A 21,590-nucleotide genomic window follows, 5' to 3' on the forward strand; every position below is an offset into this window, starting at 1 on the left:
TCCCTTTAAACGGTCATGGTACGTTCACGGTCAGTAGGTCATTCGGGCACTCCCCCGTAGCGATGACAGAGCAGCTCAGTGTGTGTCTGAGTCCGCGCTGAAACACTCAGTGTGTTAGCTTAGCTTATCTTAGCTCAGCCCGGACGGGTAAAAGTAAGTCTCCGTCACACCTGGAGAGAACACAAAGCTTCACTTTGACCGGAAGAGGACTTTTAAAGACTGAAATCTGACCGTAACTCGGAGGAAAGTCGTGATGGCTTCACGAAACATGGGTGAGTTATTGATCCGAGCTCAGCGCAGTTCGACCTGATCGATTAGCTTTAATTAACGATCACGTTTAACTATTTAACCGTTCATCATTGGATAAAACCAGCCAATCACAGCCCAGCTGAGTCGCACCTGCTGGGCTTTGACCAACATCCGGGGCTTTGCGAGGCTCGTTGGGTACGGTGTTGCGTTCAAGAACAACTCGTAAAATACAAGACCATCATGTTTTTGTGTTTTGTTTTCGATTTAAACTTTCCCGTTTCTTTGTTTAAGCATCTTAAAACAATTCATACAAAGTAATCAATAAAAAGTTGCAGGATGACATACAATATATTATTAGAATATACTTGTGGTTGATAATACATACAGTAAAAATACACAAATGTACTGTATTTTACTTTAAATGGGCTTCTCCGCTCATATGAATCTAAATTTTATTCATTATAATATAGTAGAATGTCACGAAACTTATCACAGTCATAGTAGAGACTGTTCACGAAAACACTGTTTTTTTAATCTAATATACATTTGTGAATAGTGGCTCCTTTACAGACTATATTGATGTATTTTTGATAACGTTGATATATGATTAAATCATATTTTTACAGTAAAGTCTAATAAAACGTATCACAATGATAGTAGTCTATTGATAGTATTTTAAATATTTAATACCATGATTTGGGAATATTTCAGTATTCAATTAATATTACCATAGTTTGGAGTTTTACGTATAATTTCTTAACAATTTATTGGATGTAATCCTTGTTTTAATTGAAAGATCCACTCGATTTACAGATATTTATAGATATTAAATATCATGTGTGTGTGTGTGCAGTGTGTGACGATGACCTCTGATGTGGAGCTGGTGATGAAGGAGTCGATGAAGATGATGACAGATATGATGATCCTTTGTGCCACTCTGGCCCTCTCTCTCTCCTTCTGGATCGTTTCTCTGGCCATGAGCAGCGTCTCTGGTGAGTCGACCAATCACAGGCTGATTCTGAGCTAGGGGGCAGGACATGATGGGAGCTCAGCCAATCAGAAGTAACCACTATGTGTTTGAAGTTAAATCAAACCGAAAACAGTGAAACAATAGTATATATATATATATATATATATATATATATATATATATATATATATATATATGGTAGTGCTATATATAGTGGCACGATACCCCGCGGTTCCTACTATACTAGAAATTCTACACAATGGTACTACCGTGGGTTACGATACTACCGGTACCAGTTTCTGAATGATTGGCTGTTTGTGATGTACAGAGATATGATTGGCTGTTTCCACACGCTGGGTCCGCCCATCTGTTAGCTGATTGGCTGTTTGTGTGTTTCTGTCAGTAGAACAAACTCCATGAAGACAGCTCCTCTTCGACAGAAACTCAAAACAAACAAAAAGCTAAAGTTCTGTCTCTCCTGGATGCGTGCACGGCGTACAGTCACAAACACCAGACAACACATGGCAGAAGCACCAGGCCTGAGCAGCGAGTCTGCCACGGCGTCGTCAGTAGCATCACTAATTTTGCTCAAAAAAACAAACTTCAAAAGTCCCATTTGGAACTATTTTGGCTTTAAACGAGGCAGAGACGGTAAAGCAATAGGAGATCTACTGTACAGGCGCTGTCACCAGCTATAGGAGCCAAAGGAGGAACACTTTTTTTTTTTTTCTGCACGGACTCAGAGTGATCTTTTTTTATTTTGATTTTTTTATTTACAGAGATATTTACAATGTACAAACAATATTTACAAATTATATACATACAAAGGAGGGATCACATTCAGTCTCATAAAACACCAGTGATGTCACTCAGAAAATACACAAATATAGTTTTCTCAGGGAATCACTTCCTGTTTATGATATTTTATCCTCTATGGTTTATTATGTTGGAGAAGAATTATTGTCAAATAGTGGGTTGATTATTTATATTAGTTAAACATAAATTAATGTACAAAAGAAACTGAATTATTATTTTTTAATTTCAAGCATATAAATTTTAACTTCATTTATTAGTTTTTTTTGCTTATATGTTTTTGTTCCTGTACTCTTATCATGCACCAAACAACACTATAAGTAATAAGTATTTATAACTTGTACAAATACATTGCACTTCATAAAAATAAAAATAATAATAAAAGGCTTCAGTATCGCGATATTACCCGGAACTGTGATACTTTGTCTGGTGTAGTATCGTGGTTACTCATTTTGGTATCGTGAAAACTAGTGCGATATAGCAATATATATCGAAGTGCGATATAACGATATATACGGTAGTGCGATATAATTATGTATATGGCAGTGTGACATAAAATGTCTAGCATACGATATAACCCTCTATGGTTTATAACACAAATTTAATGTGTGGACAATAGTTAGTGTTAATTTATCTCCTGCTGCTCTCGAAGGACTTTTAAAGAATAGAACCTAACCAAACTTCTACTATTATATATGATGGAGTAAAATTCACTACAGGTACGGTTTGTTCTTTGGTTATACCGTTTTAAAACCAAATCAAAATAACAAATAAACAGTGTGGTTATTTTGTTTTGCCAACAGTTCATATTAGTATCTGTGGCAGACAGGAATATGGACACTGGACTGTTATGTCACTTTAAGTCACTGTGATGATGTCACAGTTTACTGTTTAAGTTGTGACAGTGTTATAAACAGGTTCTAAATGTGAGGAACCAGTTCTTGTTCCTTATGTTAAATCTGGTTCTAAATCCAAACTGAAAAGAACTGGTTTATTGTGTTTTTTAAGAGGCCAAAAAAGAAGTTTCATAAAGTGATGCATAGAGAGATTCTCGTCAATATTATAAGCAAAACATGCACTTTTTCTGTTGAATTTGCTGCTTGTAAGGAAATCAATACATCCTCTGCCTCTTGTACGCTGATGTCACAGTTACTTGTTTTCTATTTATATTTTTGGTATAATTTATTTACTTCATGTTGAATCGCATCGTATAGCACAAAATTGCATTGTATCACATTGTATAGAATTGAATTCCCATCAAATCGTGAACAGGGGCCAATCGTATCGTATCGTATCACCAGGGGATTCAATGTATCGCTAATGTATCGTATCGAGATGCGTATCGAATCGTTAACAGTGATGGACATTCACATGCCTCGTGACAACAGTACGTGTAGCAAAAGTCACCAACATTCTTTCATTATTTTATTTTTATATATAATATAATAAATAATGAATAGCAATTTTCCATTAATTTCATGTAATTTAAAGGAAGAAATACTATAATCAGAATATATATCATAGTCAGATATAAGTCTACTTATATTGTGATAATATCACACAGCACTAGTAATATGTAAAGATATTAATATATAGTTTGTGTGGTTTATTGAGAGTGATTGTGATTTAGTGTGTTTTTAATTTTTGGGGGTTTTGGTGTTTAAATTCCCACAGTGTGGTCTTACAGGATCATGTGCTCTCTGCTGAGTTTTCTACGTTGTTCCTAAATGAATCCCAAAGATCAGTGAGATGATTATTAAACAGAGCGATCTTTCAGACGCTCATAAATCCAACGGGCCCTGAAATCAGCATCAAATCATCCTCTGAGCTTCTTTTATTCACCATAACAATCGATGTACTGCAGATACTGGTCCTTAAATGCCACATTAAACCGTGTTTAAACTCATTTATAACTGAGTATACACAACGTTTCTGTGAACATGAACTCACCACACAGTCCACAGACCCTGAATGCATCATCGTAGTAGAAAAGAATCCTGAATGCACCTCAAACTGAGCTCGATGTCATGGTCTGAGTTTACCTTGTACTGAGATTGATTATGAACATATGTGCGCACGCAACCCTAACTCTAACCTAATCCAATAAACTAATAAAACAAATGTCTGTTCACTTTGGAAACAAAAATAAACAAAACTGAATTATTATTTTTCTTTAGCAAAAATTCATTTTCCGGTAGTGCGCATGCACATATATGTTCATAATCGATCTCAGTACGAGGTAAACTCAGACCGTGACACTGGGACGCTTCTTCAGACACGTTTCATCCTAGCGTGGCCTGAACGCACCACCAACTTGTGGTACCAACTGGTACTGCAGTCCAAAGGTTTACTGGGTCATTCTGAATGTGTTTTCTCCCATTGTTCACGAAGGCACCCTGCACCCTGTGTCGCCATGGCGATGGCTGTTCTCCATCCTAGTTCCTCTGGTGTTAACGCTGCGAGCGCTAAAGAGGCGGAGCTTAGATCGCACCGGAGCGATCGGAGGTGAGCCGACACGTCTCTTATTTATTAGTTTTAACTTTTTCTCTCTCAGGTTTATAAATTTAACAACAAAGTAAATACATTAATGTACCAATTAATAAATATACAAATCAAAAAATGTCAAAATATAGAAAAACATAAATATACAAATTAAATTAAATATACAAATAAATAAATAAAGATGCAAATAAAAAAATGCAAAAACAAAAATATACATATGAAAAAATGAATATACAAAGAAAAAATAAATATACATGAAAAAATAAATGTACAAATAAGAAACAAATGTACACAAAAATAAATACACAAATAATAAATAATAAAGAAATGCATGAAAACATTTGCAAAATCTACAAAAACAAATGTACAAAAATATAAATAAATAGAGGAATACCTAAATCAATAAATAAATGAGTACATTAATAAGTAAAGGGTGAATCTGATGGAGTGACAGTAATTACTCACTGTAGAATATTTGTATATTATTATTAAATGAAAAGATCCAATAATGTTCTTGCACACATCTTATTGATAATCAGTAATTATTGACTCTTTGATAAATGTTAGTAACACTGAAGTGTGACGTAAATAATGAGACTACAGGATGTTTTTCTCAGTTTCCTCCTAAAAAAGTCTTTCTGTAAAATAAAGTCTGCGTGCGTCAGAGCAAACAAACCAGCAGCTGTCACTGCTTTTATGGTTTTTAGTCAAAACAAAGTCACTGCTCGTTTCCCACAGTGAAGAAACGCTGAAAATAAACCGTTAACCTTTGATCAAACGTCCAAAAACAGACTTTTATTAAATAAAACCATTAAAGGTGAAAGACATCAGTTCATATTCAAAGATTTACATTCATACAGCAGCGCCGCTACGTGCTAAGCTAACCATAATATGTTGAATTAGTTGCTAAATGCTAATCTAACCATAATATGTGGGATTGATTGATACATGCTAAGCTAACATAACATGTGGGGAGGCTGCTACGTGCTAAGCTAACCATAACATGTCGGGAAGCTACTGCATGCTAAGCTAACCATAACCTGTCGGACTGATTGCTACATGCTAAGCTAACCATAACATGTCAAGAGGCTTCTACATGCTAAGCTAACATAACATGTGGGGAGGTTGCTACATGCTAAGCTAACCATAACATGTGGGACTGATTGCTACATGCTAAGCTAATCATAACATGTGGGACCGATTGCTATGTGCTAAGCTAACATAACATGTTGAGAGGCTGATACATGCTAAGCTAACCATAATATGTTAGACTGATTGCTACATGCTAAGCTAACTATAGCACGTGGGACTGATTGCTACATGCTAAGCTAACCCTAACATGTGGGTCTGGCTGCTGTGTGAACAGCAGATAATCTGCTGCTTATTACAGTTAGAAGATTATGATGAATAAATAAAAAAGATGAATCCCACTGTTAGAAATTACAAGCTAACGTTTGTTTGTTTGTTTGTTTTCAGCCCTAATGGTCGGGTTCGTATTAACGATGGCTAACTACAGTTTTTTCTCCGCTCTGTTGGCGTTCTTCATCTCCTCGTCACGGCTGACGCGATGGGGAGGAGAGCAGAAGAAGAAAATCGATGCAGATTATAAAGAAGGTGAAGCTCCATGTCGCCCCCTGCTGTTACTGGTTTAGTCGCAGTTACCACTGGTTTAATAACATTATGTAACGTCAGGTTACCAGTTTGTGTCTGGTTTGAGACCAGTTTAATCATACTTAGTTTAGACTTGTTAGTGTGTTTGAGGTGTCTGGTTTATTTTTCAGTTTGTCTAGTTTTTACTGGTTTCAGACTCATTAAATGACAACTTTATAATGTTTTTCATTGGTTTTGGGCAGAAATGTGTTATTTCTTATGAGTTTCCACTGGTTTGTAATTGTTTTGTTGCTGGTTTTAGACTAACTTTGGACTGGTTGTAGCTTGTTTTTGGAGTGTTGTAGTTTGTACTGGTTTCAGACTCTTTATAGTGGTGTGTAGTTTGGACTTCCTGTGGTTGACTGACACTTCCTGCCTGATCCTGTGCTCTGGTGCAGGTGGGCAGAGGAACTGGGTCCAGGTGTTCTGTAACGGAGGCGTTCCTGCTGAGCTGGCTCTGCTCTACATGATCGAGGTGAGAAATTAAAACAGCTCCACCTGTGGTTTAAAGTGGTAACACACATTTCATACATTACGCTCAAAATAAGGTTTTTAATGCTGAGTAATGATTAGGAATATTATTCACTGATTTTATAAATGTAAGTGTGTGTAATGAGTATAGTTTGTGTAGTTTTTTTAAGTGCTGTAACACACACACACACACACACACACACACACACACACAGAGGTAAATTCACAGTGCGTTTATAAATGTCAACTATTGTTAATGTTTACTAGTGCATGAGTAGACTTAACTAGTGAAGCTAAAGTGAGCATTAGCATCGTTCAATGTGTCTGTAATGTGAGACTCTGACCAGCTGAGGGCGCTGCATCCTGTTTCCATGGTAACCATGTGCAGGTTGGACCAGGTGAGATTCCCATAGACTTCAGTAAGCAGTACTCAGCGTCCTGGATGTGTTTGTCTCTGCTGGGAGCGTTAGCATGTAGCGCTGGAGACACGTGGGCATCGGAGGTGGGGCCAGTCCTCAGCCAATCACAGCCCAAGCTCATCACCACATGGGAGGATGTGCCGGCAGGTGAGCAACTAAACACATCCAACGTTGGTAAAAACACAAAGAACGAGCTGTTTGTATTCAATCATTTACATTTTTTATGATTTTTAAAATAAAAAACTTCTGTAGTGGTGATGTTAACAACATGTATTATTATTATGTTAATGTATAGAACATGTATTATTATAATACATTATATAGATCTTTAGACAGAGTTTCCAAATAAAAGTCACTACGGGACATTTTTTAATTACTTCAAATAAAGTTTGTTAATCTTTAAAGAGGAAATTAAAATCTAAAAGAAATACAAGAAAAACCAGAAAAAGATTAAATCTGCACATTAAAAAAAATTATTTTCAGTAGATATTTTTAAAGAAACATTAAAGGCTTTAGATTCTATTCTCAGACTGCAGGAGTTTGTTTTAACCAACATTGGGCTGAGGGTCCCTGAACGCATCACCGTTTCTCCCACAGGCACCAACGGAGGAGTCACTCCCGTAGGTTTGGTGGCGAGCTTCCTTGGCGGGGCCACGGTGGGCGGGGCTTACTTCCTGACTCAGCTCTTATTGGTGGGTGACCTCCACCAGGCCGACCCCCAGTGGCCAATTGTGGTATATGGGGGCGTGGCTGGCCTCCTGGGCTCCATGATCGACTCCTTCCTGGGAGCTCACATGCAGTTCTCAGGTATCACTGATCAATGCTAATTAATACCGATCAATACTGATGATGAGATGCTTTAATTATATATGGGAAAATGTAGTTTCATTGCAACGCAGGATAATTAATGATAAATGAAAAAAAAAAAAGATTATTAAACAACACATTTCATTGGCTGAGCACAACAAAGCTCTGAAGTTAATTAATTATTCACTATATGTAGTTCATTCCAATGAAAATTAATTGTCAGACACTCTAGAACAGCGGTTCTCAACCTTGGGGTCAAGAGACACTAGGAGGGGGTCACCAGATGCCTTCAAGAAACTAAGAATATTTTCAGAAAAATTTGAGCCCATTTTTCCTTATTTTTACCATTTTTCTGCAACTACACCAAACTTTCCATATTTTGATCTATTTTCTTCACTTTTTCTTTCCATATTTTTGCTTCTTTTAATGCATTTTTGTTACATTTCTCCCATTTCTGACACTTTTACATCACATTTTTCCACTTCCAATACATTCAGCATTAATAAACCCTTTCACCACTTTTCCACCTAATGTCACATATATTGACCCATTATTGTCACATTTAAAGGTGCAGTCTGCAACTCTTATGAAAGTAACTTTTTGTCATATTTGCTAAAGCTGTCACTATGTAAGGACAGATTTACATCAAACTCGTAGTTTCTGTGAAAAAAATAGGCTCATTGAGCTCCGCCCCCTGCTGTTCCTGCAGCCTTTGGCAGATTGCCAGAATGCACCGAGCAAAAAGAATCAATCGGAGTCAGGATTGTGTTTGATGGGCTGTCTGACAGCTGTTGCACACAGGCCCCGTCCCTTTCTCAAAGCTGTAGCTTTTTTTAGTGTATGGTCTGGAGGAGTAGAAGATGGAATTGGTGACTTTTCTGCTTTAAAGGTAATTACTGCTGCTTGATTTACATTATGTTTGATTTGTAATTGTTACACTAGAACTCTGTGGTGCATGTGTTGTTCATGTGTGTGTGCAGCAGCCTCTGTGTGGCTGCTGCTGCTGAGGTGTGTGCACATTGACAGAGAGAAGCGCTGCAGTAACAGGCTTTTAACAGAGTTATTATATTACTGTGATGTTGCTGTCGGACTAACGTTAGCTTGTTAGCTCCTCTGAGGGAGGGACTTTGGAGGCAGGGCAAGAGAGCAGCGGGGAGGGAGGGATCTGAGAGTTGCAGACTGCACCTTTGACCTCTTTTCAACATATACTGTATCATGATTATTTTTTGCCAATTTAACCACATTCACCATTTGTCATGCCCATTATTTGCTAGTTTGAACTAATTGTTCCTAGTTTTTAAATGAAATTATATAAATATATATCAATAAATATTGGAGAAAAAAAAGTCTCTGGTGTCAGCGTAAATTTTTGATATGAAAACAGGGTCACGATCCTTAAAAGGTTGAGAACCACTGCAGTAAATACTGTTTCATTCACGTATTTACAAAATGAGATTATTTAAAGTGTGTTATCTCTCATTCATTCCATTATTCAGCTCTATAGATGTTTTTAAATAGTTTTCTAACCAGTGGGGCCTAGAACAAAATAAAGTTTGAGATTCACTGAAATCCATCTCCCTGATTGGTTGGAATACTTTCACTCTTATGGCAAGCCTGAATTTACTTCACCCCGTGCCCTCATTAGCATATGATGCTAACTAATGACACCTTTTTTTCTTTACGAGTAGATTAATAACTGACGTGCAATTCCATCTCTGTCCACTAGATGCTGATACAGACTCTTTACATTGATGAGAGAAATGTTGATTTTCGTAAAGGAGTTCATATTAATAACGCATGTTTTACCAGGCGTGCACTCTGTAATCTGATTGGCTGTTGTCGGCTCCACCCACACAGGCTTCGACTCCAGCATCGGGAAGGTGGTTAGCTACGAGTCAGCCACAACGCGTCGCATCTGTGGGAAACCCATCCTGGACAACAACGCTGTGAACCTGTTCTCCTCCCTGCTCATCGCTCTCTTCCTGCCCGGGCTGGCGTGGGGGGCGTGGCCTCAATAGACCAATAAAAACCACATCGTCAAAAAGTGTTTGTTACAAAGATAATCACATTTAAATGAAAGCAGGAGGCGGGGCCTGTCAGAGGTAACAGGTTTTTATTGAACAGTGAAAAGGCACTAAAGCAAAACGATTGGTCAAAACAAACATCAATCAGGGAGGTGTATACACACACACACACACACACACACACACAAAAAACCCAGCGCCCCTGAACGCATCACGAGCCTCTGATTATCGTTGCAGGATCTTTTTTGTTTCTCAATAAACTTCATAATAACAAAAACAAAACCTTCTCAGTATTTTAACGTTGGTCAGTGTTTCAAAATAAATGCTTTCAATCAGTAAATGATGGTCGACCTTTGAAAAAATAAAAATTTGAAGAATTCTTCCAGAAACTTCATTTTAAAAAACAGCAGCAGGAAGTTTTTAATTGATTCTAAAACTTTGTAAATGAGTGAATTAACATTAATTTCTTTTATTTAATGACTTAAATTAACAAGTGCGTCAAAGATTTTATTGTAAATAAATAAATACATTCTTTAGTGTTTGGAGTTTTAAACAATGGAGTGTTTTTAATTTAGGGTTTCTTGATGAAATAAATAAAGGTTTAATGTTTCTGTTGCTCCTTCACACAATGTTTGTTTTCATAAGTAAACAAAAACAAAGAAAAGCTCACAGCTCGTCTTTGTAGAAGCCGAGTTTAGCCAGAGACATTTCTCTACGGAGCTGCATCACCTCCAGGAACATCTGCTCCACTGGAAACAAACAAATAACAGGTAAAAAAGGTAAACAACAGGTACATAAATATAAACAGGTTAATGTGCGTCGTACCATCCTGCTGTTTAACCAGTCCTTGGTGGATGTATCTAATGTAGGTGAAGAAGTTACAAACCGCTGTGATCTGAGACACAATCATTAGGATTTTATTATGAAGGAGCCACACTTGGGATGGGATGCTTTTATTGTGAAAGGCTGTGACTCACTCTGTATCTGCAGTACGGAGACACGTAGTAATAACTGGACGAGTCTCCCAGCTTGATTCTGTGCTTGCACGTTTTGGTTTGACCGCTGAGTGCGCATTTTCTAACACACACACACACACACACACACACACACACACACACACACACACACACACACACACAATGAGAATCATAAAAAAACATGATGTCCAACTGAAAGAAGACGTGTGTGTTACTGTGTGTGTGTGTGTGTACTTTGGTCCTCCACACTCCACAGCTGAAGCTTTGACTACAGGCAGAGGCTGAAATCCCACAGGTTCCACACTCAGACTGTTCTGCTCTACGGCCTCTAGGATGGACGAGCCCAGCTGCACAACAACAACAAATATAAAAAAAAACTGAAATAACTAGAGATGAGATGCAGTGTAAATAGTATTGATCCGATACCTGCCTCCGAGACTCGTACTCGTTAACGCCCACCGATACAAAGACTAAATACCATTATATGTCATGTGTTTGAATGGCTCCCTGTCATTGCTGTTGCATGTTGCTGATTGGCCGCTAGGGAGAGCCAATCAGAAAGAGGTTATGTAAGAAGTCTAAGGAGTAAACAGCACTGTGAGCTACAGTCAGGGGATGTGTCAGAATAGTCCCTCCTATCTCCTTTCCTAAAATGTTTGTTTTGACAATCAGACGCACTTCCACTAGGTGACGTAATAAGCTCACAGTGGTGAAAAAACTACACATTTCCTAAAATGGACTAAAAGCTCATTTTTAACACTTTCCACTGATAAAATCTCATAAATCACAGGTTTGAATGTAAATCAAAGGAAAAGAGGTTACCATGGCTATGAGGAACTAAAAGTAAACTAAAAGAACGTCACATTGAGAATAGTTGGTCACACTCACCTTCTACTCACTAATATGAATTATGTTGAATAAAACAACATGTGGATAAAAATGTTATAATCTGATATGTTTTACATAAGATTGTGGGGTTAAGGAACAGTGGATAGGAAAGGAGATAGGAGGGAATATTAGGATGCAGCTAGGGATTAGGAAGCACACTAAACTCTTTTCCATCAAAAACAACCTGTTAAGATGAACAGGTTTATGTGTTTTCACTGTGTGGAGATGGTGCCAAAGAGTTGGATTTTTATTTGTCAAATTTATTATCAATAAAAAAAATTAATATTTGTTACTTAACAAGTAATGAAGTAAATAAACAATCAAATGATTTTTTGCATAATGATTTTTGTCTGTGTGTGTTTGTGCATTACAAATATTGGTTTAAGTAATTATTCATATCCAAGTATTGATATATATAAAATAAACTTTAACTTGATTTGATTATTTAATTTTGAAAATGGAAATGAAAAGGAAGTTTAACGTATTAAATTCACCTTTGCTGTTCTATGAATCCATAGATTGATAACCTTTCCATCATAATTATAATAATAACACTATTTAAAAATACATTACAAAGCAGATTTGAAGATAAATTAATTCAAATTAATATGAAAAGAACAGTTATAAATGTTGATGAAATAATCGTACTTTATTTTTTATTAAATCATTTAAAAACTTGTGAATATTTTACTTTTATTGATGTTTTTAGATAAAACTAAATTAATTAAAATAAGAAAAAACAAAACAAAGAAAACTTTGTTTGAGCCACAAAAGAATGAATTAAAAATTTTAAACCAATAAAACCTTTTTTTTTAAATTTAACATGTATGCGTTTATTGTGAATGTTGTGATGTAATTGGATGGTGAAGTGGGCGGGGCTACCTCGCTCTTGCTGAAGGTGAGGCAGGGGTGGATGTCCTCTCTGTAGACTCTCTGCAGGAAGCTGCAGCTGCGCTCCATCGTAGGCTCCTCCCTCCACGCCCTGAACTCTCCAAACAGCACGGCGTCCACCTGCACCGTCACATGGCAGGGTCAGACAGGAAGCCACGCCCCCAACCTCAGCCTCACCCTCCTTACCTCCCGACACTCTCGTACGATGGGCAGCGTTGCTGACGGGTCGGGCTGCGATCCGAGCACGGCCGATGACGTGCTCTTGTTCCTGCTGTGACCTTTTCTAAACGTCCTCGTCGTAGGAAGTTCACCGACCGGAGACGTTGGAGAAGAAACAACCAGAGTCTTTAGAGCCTGAAGCTCCGCCTGCAGCACGTCAATCTGAGGACAGGAAGTGACATCAGCCAGGGGTCAGAGGTCAGGAGAGAAACAGAGAGAATGCTTGTCACAGCCCAATGCTTTCACTGCATGCGTGAAAAACGTCTACATCCGATCGGCCAATTTTATGTTAGTTTGTGTACTATTTTACAGATCGGGTTGCCTTATTAAATCTGAATCTAAATATTTATAAATGTTCAATCTAAATGCTAAATATCAAATGTTAAATCTAAATCCATCCATCTATTTTCAGACCCGCCTATTCCTGTTTTTTCAGGGTCGTGGGGGTTAAATGTAAATGTTAAACCTAAATATAAATATTAAATCTATTTGTCAAAAGCTAAACTTAAATGTTAAATCTAAATATTAAATGTTAAACCTAAATCTAAATGTTACCATGGCAGGATTTAGATTTTCCATCACTTGAGTTTGGTTTAAAAATAAGGACAAAGGGAAAGTTTTTTTTAGCTTTTTTGTTATTATTCATTAATGCAGAAATAAAAAAACGAAGCCATGTATGTCACTTTTTTTGAATGAGCTAAACTAATATGTTAAAAGAATTAGTTTGTGCATCTTAGTTAGTTAGTTAGTTTATTTCTTCGGTCATTGTGAACATCCAGATCTAAGGTCATTCAAAGATCCCACACATTACACGACAGGAAAAAAAAAAAAATGTATACATTAAGAATGTCAACCGCTAAATGATGCCTGACCGAAAGGGGTTTAAGCTGAAGTCAAGACTTATTTTGCCTAACCCCTTTTACAACTGAAACACTACTGTATGTCCAAAGATGACACAATTATACAGTTTCTCTCATACCAACGATGGTAACATGTAAGCACAAAACTTAAACGTCAACAATCAAAATTATATTAAGCATCCTCGATCAACTTCTTTTCTAATGTTTCATTCAAGTGTTCTATACTTCTCTATAATATTTAACTTGTACATTTTCTTAAATGCATGAATAGTTTTGGAGCCCATCTAAACCTGCTGCCAAGATTTCCCAAATTAGTGGAAATGTTTGAGTGAATTCGCATTTATTTTGGTTCTGATTTCATTTTCTGTTTGGTTTTTGATTGTCAATGTTGTGTATTGTGTTTTGATCCCTTTTGTATATTTTGTTTACATGAATAATTCTTTGTAATCCATCTTTTTTTACTACCAAGCATTATTATAGTATTAAAGTGGGCTGATATAACATCAGCTACCTACTATTTAAGTAGACTTCTTTTTGTCTTTTTGAAGGTAGGTTTACGTGTCTGTCTTTCAGAAACACTGAGCACAGGTCATGTTGGCTCCTCAGGTTTGGTAAATCGTCTCCATTTGTGGTTTCTTTCATCAGACAACATCTTAAACGTATGTAAAAATGTCAAAACCACAATATTAAAGCAAACCAGATTTGTGGTTTCCATGTCTTTAATAAAACAGACAAATGTGCACAGCAGCCATATTGAGCTCCATCTATTTAATGTGATGCTGCAGAGTGTGTAGTTACACACATCACTAAATGAAGCATTTCTACCACCAGGGGGAGCTGTTACCCTACAACTACTAAGCACTCGTCTTACAGTGGTTTTTCCTTTAACAACTAAAAAAAAAAACACCAAAACAATCACATATTTACATGTGTACTATTAAAATATTTAACAAACAGTGTATAGTGGATTTACATTTACATATCACGTTACAGGAGATTTCAAGTGATGGGAGTGAGTTTAAAGGATCCAAAAGTGACGATGCTCACCTTTCCCAGAGCCTCCTTCAGCTGCTTCTCAGCGTTCGCCTGTTTGACGTTCGCCTCCCTCACCATCTTATGAGCCTCCTGTAACACACACACAGACAGACAGACAGACAGACAGACAGACACACACAGACACACACACACATGTTAATCAGCGTTAGATTTTATTTTGAAGGTAAAGCAGCTTCAACACAAACTTAAAGGATAAATGGAAAAACATGCAGAATCTCACACACACACAAACGTACGTACACACACACACAATTGGACCGACCTGGAAAAGGCTGGCGGTGAGTTCTTCCAGCTCCTGGCTGAGCTGATCTCTGACTTTAGATAATCTCTCACACTCCTCATCCTTCAACAGCAGCTCCTTACACACACACGCGCACACGCACACACACACGCACGTGCACGCACACACACACATGTACGCACACACCAAATAAACACATTTAAATAAAAACCAAAGAATAAAAACAATAAAAACAGGATGAAGAAATGAACATTAATGAGAATCGACCTGATCAGCCACAACATTATGACCTATTGATCCACAAAAACAACGATATTAACCATAACAATAACTGGGAACAGAAATTAATGATTAATATTTAAAAAGTAGTTTATTATCAGTGTTTTAAATAAATAAAACTGTTATATTGTACTCATTGTTAGTAAATATAGTCATTTTTTAATACAATTTAGTTTAATAGAATAAAAAAGATAACATTAAAATAAAATGGAGCTGCATTACTTTGTTAATCAAATTTGGAAGAAACAAAATAAAAATTGGAACAAATAGAAACAAAATAAAAAAATCTGTGAATATGATTCGTTAAGTGTGATAAAGTATGGCCAGGACGACTCGTGGTTCTTGTAGTTCATCCAATATTTTAGTATCATTCAACTCAACAGCTTCTTCCTTTTCTTAAGACTACAAACATGGCCGACCAGCGGATGGATTTAGAAAGATCACCGGGTTTGTCCGTCTTGTGCTGAAACAAACTGTTTAACACCCAAAAAAGTGAAAAATCTTATTTTTAACACTATTGTTTGCACTTATTTACACTTTTTGTCGTGTTTTGTGAACGTAACGGTCTAAAGTTTAATCATTAATTGAAAACTAACAACATCTTTATTTATTTGTCAATAGCTATGGCTGATCAGCTCACGGTAAATAATAATAATGATGATGATGATGATGATGATGATGATGATGATGTTTTCAAAGTAACGTGGCAAGCTGTGAGAGCGAGCAGCGTCGTGGGCCTCCTACCCTCTGAGCCTTAGCAAGCTCCTCCTTCAGCCGCCCGTTTCCTTTCTCTCTGACCTCCGTCACCGACAGGGGGCGGAGCCTTGACAGACTCTCACTCAGAGCGCCGCCCTCCTCTCCGTCCTCGGGAACGCCATCCTCTGTCGACACGCTGTGTAGAGAGAGAGCTCACGCCATCAATAGTGTGTCCCCTCGCTGTCCACCTGGGGCTTCGTCGCCATGGTTACCTGCCATTGTGGCTGTGGGGCCTGGAGTAGACGGGCTGCGTGGGCAGCTGGTCGGCCTGCAGGGAGGTGGGGCGTCCAGCGGGGGGCGCTCCCAAGGAGTGTGTGCGGTAGAGGGCGGCAGGCGGCGTGCTGTGACGGGCGGGGGGGTGCTGCTGTTCAGATTGGTTCTACAGGAGAGACACAAAATCATCAAAACAAGCCAATAGTGTCGTCCTCTAGTGGTTGAAAACAAAACTCCAGCCAACAGACATTAAACATGAGTAGGGTGACCATACGTCCAGATTTACCTGGATATGTCCTCTTTTTACATCTTGTTCGGACTATTCTGGCCGGATTTTACAGATAAATGAAAATGTCCGGGTTTCCCCGGAACCCTGAATGCATCTAGGGAAACACGTTCATTTCAAAGACTGTAACGCTAATATTTGCTATCTGATTAAATTAAAGATGCTGCTTTGTTTTGACAAAATTGTCAAACATGCAGCAAAGAGAAGAGAAACGCTGAATAGACCAAATATCGGTAGATTTTATGGATGTGAATCTTTGGGTGTCTCACGATTCCATTCAAAATCGATTCTCGATTCAAAAATTGGTACAATGCATTATGTGTTAAGGCAAATTATGGCATCAAAACAATACATTCTGTATAAAATAATTTCAAATAAACTTGCTTGTGAACTGAAGAGGAAACAATGGATGTTTACTGATTCATGGCTCACAGCGCTAACAACGGACTCGGTTGTGGAATTGGACGGTTTCCAACTTTTACGCGTTGACGGAGAGCGTTACGGAGAGAGTCTGGATGTGTTTGCGTGAGGAAAGGAGGAGCTGCTGCTCTGCAGCAATGCACACACTTTATACTCAAAATCACTGCTAGTCGTTTGATTGCGTCACACGCTACTATTCGACCTTGCTTTTAACTCACTAACCCGGAGGCCGATGTTGCCTTTTTTGCAATATTCATCCGAATATATTCGGTGCATCCCTAAAATAAACACTTACTTACTGTACAAGAAATAACTCGCCTAAATAAAAGCTTAGGCCAGCTGCTCCTTTCTTCCAGGAATTGTAGTAACTGCTTTCGTCCTGTACTTTGTCTGTTTTTTGTTGTTGTTTAGGTTTTGTGTTTCTACTTGCATTGTTTGACTTGTAATAAAAAAAACAAAACAAAAAATAAATAAAAAAAAAAAAAATCGATTTTTAAAGTTTATGATTCGGTTCAGAATTGTGAATGATTAGAATTACGGTTCTTATGTGAATCAATTTTTCCCCCACCCCTAGAGGTTTTAATTTAAAATTGTCAGCGTTAAAAAACCTCCTGGATGATAAAAGCTCCATGGAGGCTCAGAGAAACGTCTCCTATAAGAGGTTAAGGTCACAGTTATTTATTGAAGTGTATATTTAATGATTATTTAATGTTCTGTAAGCCATTAGAGGCTTTACTTGTTATAGCTTTAACTTCTAGATGTTTCTCATTGTTTCAATGACTGAAGAATTCTAAGATGGTAAATATGAGATGTTTCAAGGAAAATTATTATAATGCATAATAAAGGTGATTGACTTCAATCACCACTGGTTTTAGATGGTTTTTAAGTCTTTGTTATAAAGAGAGGAATAAACATTTAAACCTTATGGACAATAACAACTTATTTATCTACTATAATGCATTTTACCGTTACAAGGTTGATTCAATGTCGTCATTTCAACATGGCGGTGCACAGGGTAAAGTAGTCCCATTGTTACAAGTTAATAAAATGAATATGGTGCAAAATAATGCAATTTGTTAAATATAGATGTATTAATAAGGACATTTCAAAGGTTTTAAACCACATTTGTAAAAATAGTGGAGGATCTCATTAAAGAAGAATTAAAGTCAAATCACCAGGAGGTCGGGCGTTGTGGGCGACGACAGATTGACCTCCTGAAAGCCCTCCAAACTCTCAGAGTCCATCTGAGCTCTGCTGCAAGACACTGAGGAGGACCACACACATCATACACACTGCACACACACACATACATACATACACACATTAACAAACATAATGGTTGCGTCTCTTCAGGTGATGGAGAAGAAAAGTTTCCCCTCTGGAAATATTTTTCAGGTTGTTTCATGTCTTTTTGTGTTATTGTTGTCGTTTTGTGTCGTCATTGTGTCACATGTCCAGTGTTTGAGGCTCAGAAATTGGAACTCCATTACCAGAGTCCAGTCCCACATGTTTCAGTTAGCTTAGCACGTAGCAATACAGGCAGAGCAGGCTGAAACAGGAATGGGGCGGGGCTACGTTTCCTATGGTACAACTTTAAAATGTGTGATAATGATTGTGTGTCCCCGCTGTTGATTGTGTGTTTAATCACCAAAGTTCAGCACGAGGATGAGTTCAATGTCCTGAGAAACGATGACTCAGCAAGAAGAAGAGTAGTTTTCATCCAAAAAAGAAACCAAAAGAAGACATCTCTATTTAATGAGCTGAGATACACAAAGTTACGATTATAAAAACAACATTTACACAAACCCAAGCCTTAAAAACACACTTTAAAAGAGATAAACCCAACCTGTAATGTGTGAAGAAAGTATTTCCTAGTGTTTGGGTGAACTTTCTATAACAATTTTCACATTTTGTTGATATATTTTCTGGAATTTTGTTGATATTTTTGTTTTCACAATATTTTCACAGATTGGTATGTGTTTTAGTGAGATTTTTTGTGTGTTTTCTTGCATTGTGTGTCCGTCCCGTGGATGCCGACACAAACAGTGAACACAGTGTCTCAGCGTCTCCATGGAGACGGGCCATGGGGTAGAGTGGTAACCAGAGCTGCTCAGGATCAGTTACAGCGTTTACTTCTTTTACACCGACAGTTACAGACGAATCAAAAACAAAGGAGACGTAGCTTTGTAGCTAACTTAGACTGAGTCACCAGTTAACATGATCACCAGCTGGTTCCAAACACCAGCGGAGTCACTCAGCAGCAGTTTTACTATGACATGATTACTGTCAGCTACTGCAAACTAGTCAGTACTCAATGGCAAGAGTTTGTCTGTCACTGAGGGGGCGGAGTCTCACAGATGATCAAACGTAAAAAAAAATGAAATTATATAAAACCTCGGTCGAATGTAAAGAACAGTTGAAAAATAAAAATGCGATTAAAAAAATTACTAATTTTTTTGGGGGAAAAAGACTGAAATGTTTAAAATGAAAAAAATTGTTAAAAAAAAAATGAATGGCAATACTTTAAAAAAAAAAAAAAAAAAACATAAAAAAAAAATTAAAATAAAATAGAAATAATAAAAAATATAAATAGAAAACGTTATTCCAATCCCCAAATGTCATTAATAAGCAAATATTTTAAGTTTAATCTCTAAAACAAAACAAAACAAAAAAAAAAAAACATTTTAACTAAATAAATAAAAACCTGCACACGTCCCTTTCACCACTCCTTAAACTAAAACTAATTTCAGTTTATTTCGCTGTGGTTTGTGCATCGGTATCGTCCAGCTGTGGTGTTGCGCTTCAAGTAGTCACCGTTTAAACCGTTGACTCCCTTCCAGAACTAAAAACCGTGAAGTAAGTTTCACTTTTAATCAAAGTTCTTAGTATAAAAAATTAAAAAAAAATCTGATTTTTTTTTTTTTTGATCATTAAACGTGACGGATTTGGAGCAAAGCAACAAGTTTCATTAGCATATATATATATAGCTATTAGCACTTAGCAGCGCTTGCTTTAGTTTAGGAACGCAAATCAAATGCTGTTGATTCAATTATACTTAGTGTGAAATAACAGTTTTATTATGTATACAAACTTGAACAGTGTTAATAAGAACACCTAATGGATATTTTCCAGGCCTAACATGAATTATTATCATAACCATTTTTAGCTGTTAGCGAACCTCTCTAAACGCGTTTCGCTTCGGTTTTATGATAATACAACAATAACTGCAGGAAAAGAAAATTGTATTGTTTCATTTTTGGGTCAACAACCTGCATTTACAAGAACGGAAACAGGCATTTTTCACGATTTGACATCGTGGCTAACTGTTATTAGCTGTGCTAGCATCAGTTTAAGCGTCCAGCAGCTGTTTTGTGGTTAAATTAAACTTCCCGTGTCAAAAATTGTTATTTTGTGCCAACAAACTGTGTTTATATGGACGGAAAGGCGTTATTTGACAGTATTTGGAAAGCTACTGTCGGTAGTGTAGGGGCCGGAAGGCAGTCACCAGATACAACGGTCACCAGTTGAAGCGTGACGGCGGCGGCTGAGTGGCTCTTCTCCCCGCCAGAGACGCCCCAACAGCGGGCTTTCCTCTGGACTCGTGTCGGCCCGTGTTTTTTGCGATGTGTGGAGACGGCTGCTGCATGAAGGGGATTATTTAACGTTTTTTTTTTATTGTACAGTGACTGAAACAAGTGACGGAAAAAGAGCAAAACGGACACATTGATGTCATTTTAAACGTCCTGTTTTAATCCTACGGATTACTTCTGAGGAGGAGCTACTTCTATTATCGGACAGCCGCCCCCGGCCTCACACACTGTGCACATTTCAGCTCAATATTTCACAGCAGGTGGATGGAGGCTAACTATTGCTACAATACAGTTATTTAAACTGATAAAATGAGATACATCAGCACAGAAATGAGAAAATGAATGAATAGTGCGACACTGTCCGATAATGGACCCACATCGTCTTTAAGGTGCACCGAGCCGAAGCTAACGGCTAACAGACGGACACACGGGGAACACAACGTCCGGCTTCGACTCACCGAAGCTCCGCGAAGACAGAACCGAACCCGGTGTTTGGGTCCGTGCGTGATAAACAAGCTGTAAACAACAAATAAACAAACGGAGAGCAGCTGACGCAGCGCAGAGTCTGGAGCTGCGTTCAGGAACAGCCCGGACGACGCAACACTGTCAGAGGAGGATTTTACACTGGTAGTGTGACGTCGGCATGTTGCGTTCAAATCATGAATGAATATTTACATCCTAGATTTCTGATAAAATACTTAAGTTTTTAACGATATATTTATTCATGTGACAGTTATAACACTATATTTTTTTAATGTAGATTTAAATTAAAGTTATATATAAATTTGAACACAGGTGGTCATGATGTAATGTCTCTTTTTATTCAGCAGGAGGCGCTAAAAGAAACACATTTACACACATTTCAACTAAATTGCTACTCAAATAATATTTAATTGAAATGAAGGATTAAAGTTATCTTCAATTATTTTTTTAAAATATATATATATATATATATTTCACTCTGAATCTTTAGATAATTTTAAAATAGATAAACAAATAAATCGGTCAT

The 21,590-nt window shown here is 37.4% G+C and overlaps 2 protein-coding genes and 1 long non-coding RNA gene across 5 annotated transcripts; 1 reads left to right on the forward strand and 2 right to left on the reverse strand.

Moving 5' to 3' along the window:
- The first annotated feature begins 52 nt into the window (after positions 1-52).
- tmem19 (transmembrane protein 19) lies at positions 53-10,187 on the forward strand. Its single transcript, XM_028449258.1, has 8 exons — positions 53-272; positions 1,103-1,241; positions 4,424-4,537; positions 6,011-6,148; positions 6,583-6,659; positions 7,044-7,221; positions 7,672-7,881; positions 9,739-10,187. The coding sequence occupies exons 2-8, from the start codon at positions 1,112-1,114 to the stop codon at positions 9,897-9,899; spliced, it is 1,008 nt and encodes a 335-aa protein (XP_028305059.1). The 5' UTR covers positions 53-272; positions 1,103-1,111; the 3' UTR covers positions 9,900-10,187.
- LOC114464749 (uncharacterized) lies at positions 6,116-7,759 on the reverse strand. The gene is made up of 3 exons (XR_003674254.1): positions 7,625-7,759; positions 7,000-7,229; positions 6,116-6,682 (listed from the first exon to the last, which is right to left on the reverse strand). It is a non-coding gene; the product is annotated as an uncharacterized LOC114464749 (long non-coding RNA).
- rab3ip (RAB3A interacting protein (rabin3)) lies at positions 9,976-21,214 on the reverse strand. Of its 3 annotated transcripts, none has more exons than XM_028449255.1 (12): positions 21,040-21,212; positions 18,167-18,283; positions 16,285-16,451; positions 16,061-16,208; positions 15,059-15,154; positions 14,788-14,865; positions 12,848-13,042; positions 12,653-12,781; positions 11,117-11,229; positions 10,883-10,982; positions 10,731-10,800; positions 9,976-10,654 (listed from the first exon to the last, which is right to left on the reverse strand). In XM_028449255.1, exons 2-12 carry the CDS (start codon positions 18,233-18,235, stop codon positions 10,572-10,574), a joined length of 1,248 nt encoding a protein of 415 aa, XP_028305056.1. In that variant the 5' UTR covers positions 18,236-18,283; positions 21,040-21,212; the 3' UTR covers positions 9,976-10,571. The 3 variants fall into 3 exon arrangements, with proteins under 3 accessions (XP_028305056.1, XP_028305058.1, XP_028305057.1); XM_028449257.1 differs by having other exon boundaries at positions 18,167-18,255; positions 21,040-21,180; XM_028449256.1 differs by lacking the exons at positions 9,976-10,654; positions 10,731-10,800 and having other exon boundaries at positions 10,868-10,998; positions 11,045-11,229; positions 21,040-21,214.
- Positions 21,215-21,590: the final 376 nt, after the last annotated feature.

Source organism: Gouania willdenowi, chromosome 6, assembly GCF_900634775.1.
Source record: "Gouania willdenowi chromosome 6, fGouWil2.1, whole genome shotgun sequence".
In the NCBI taxonomy this organism is placed as follows: Eukaryota; Metazoa; Chordata; class Actinopteri; order Blenniiformes; family Gobiesocidae; genus Gouania; species Gouania willdenowi.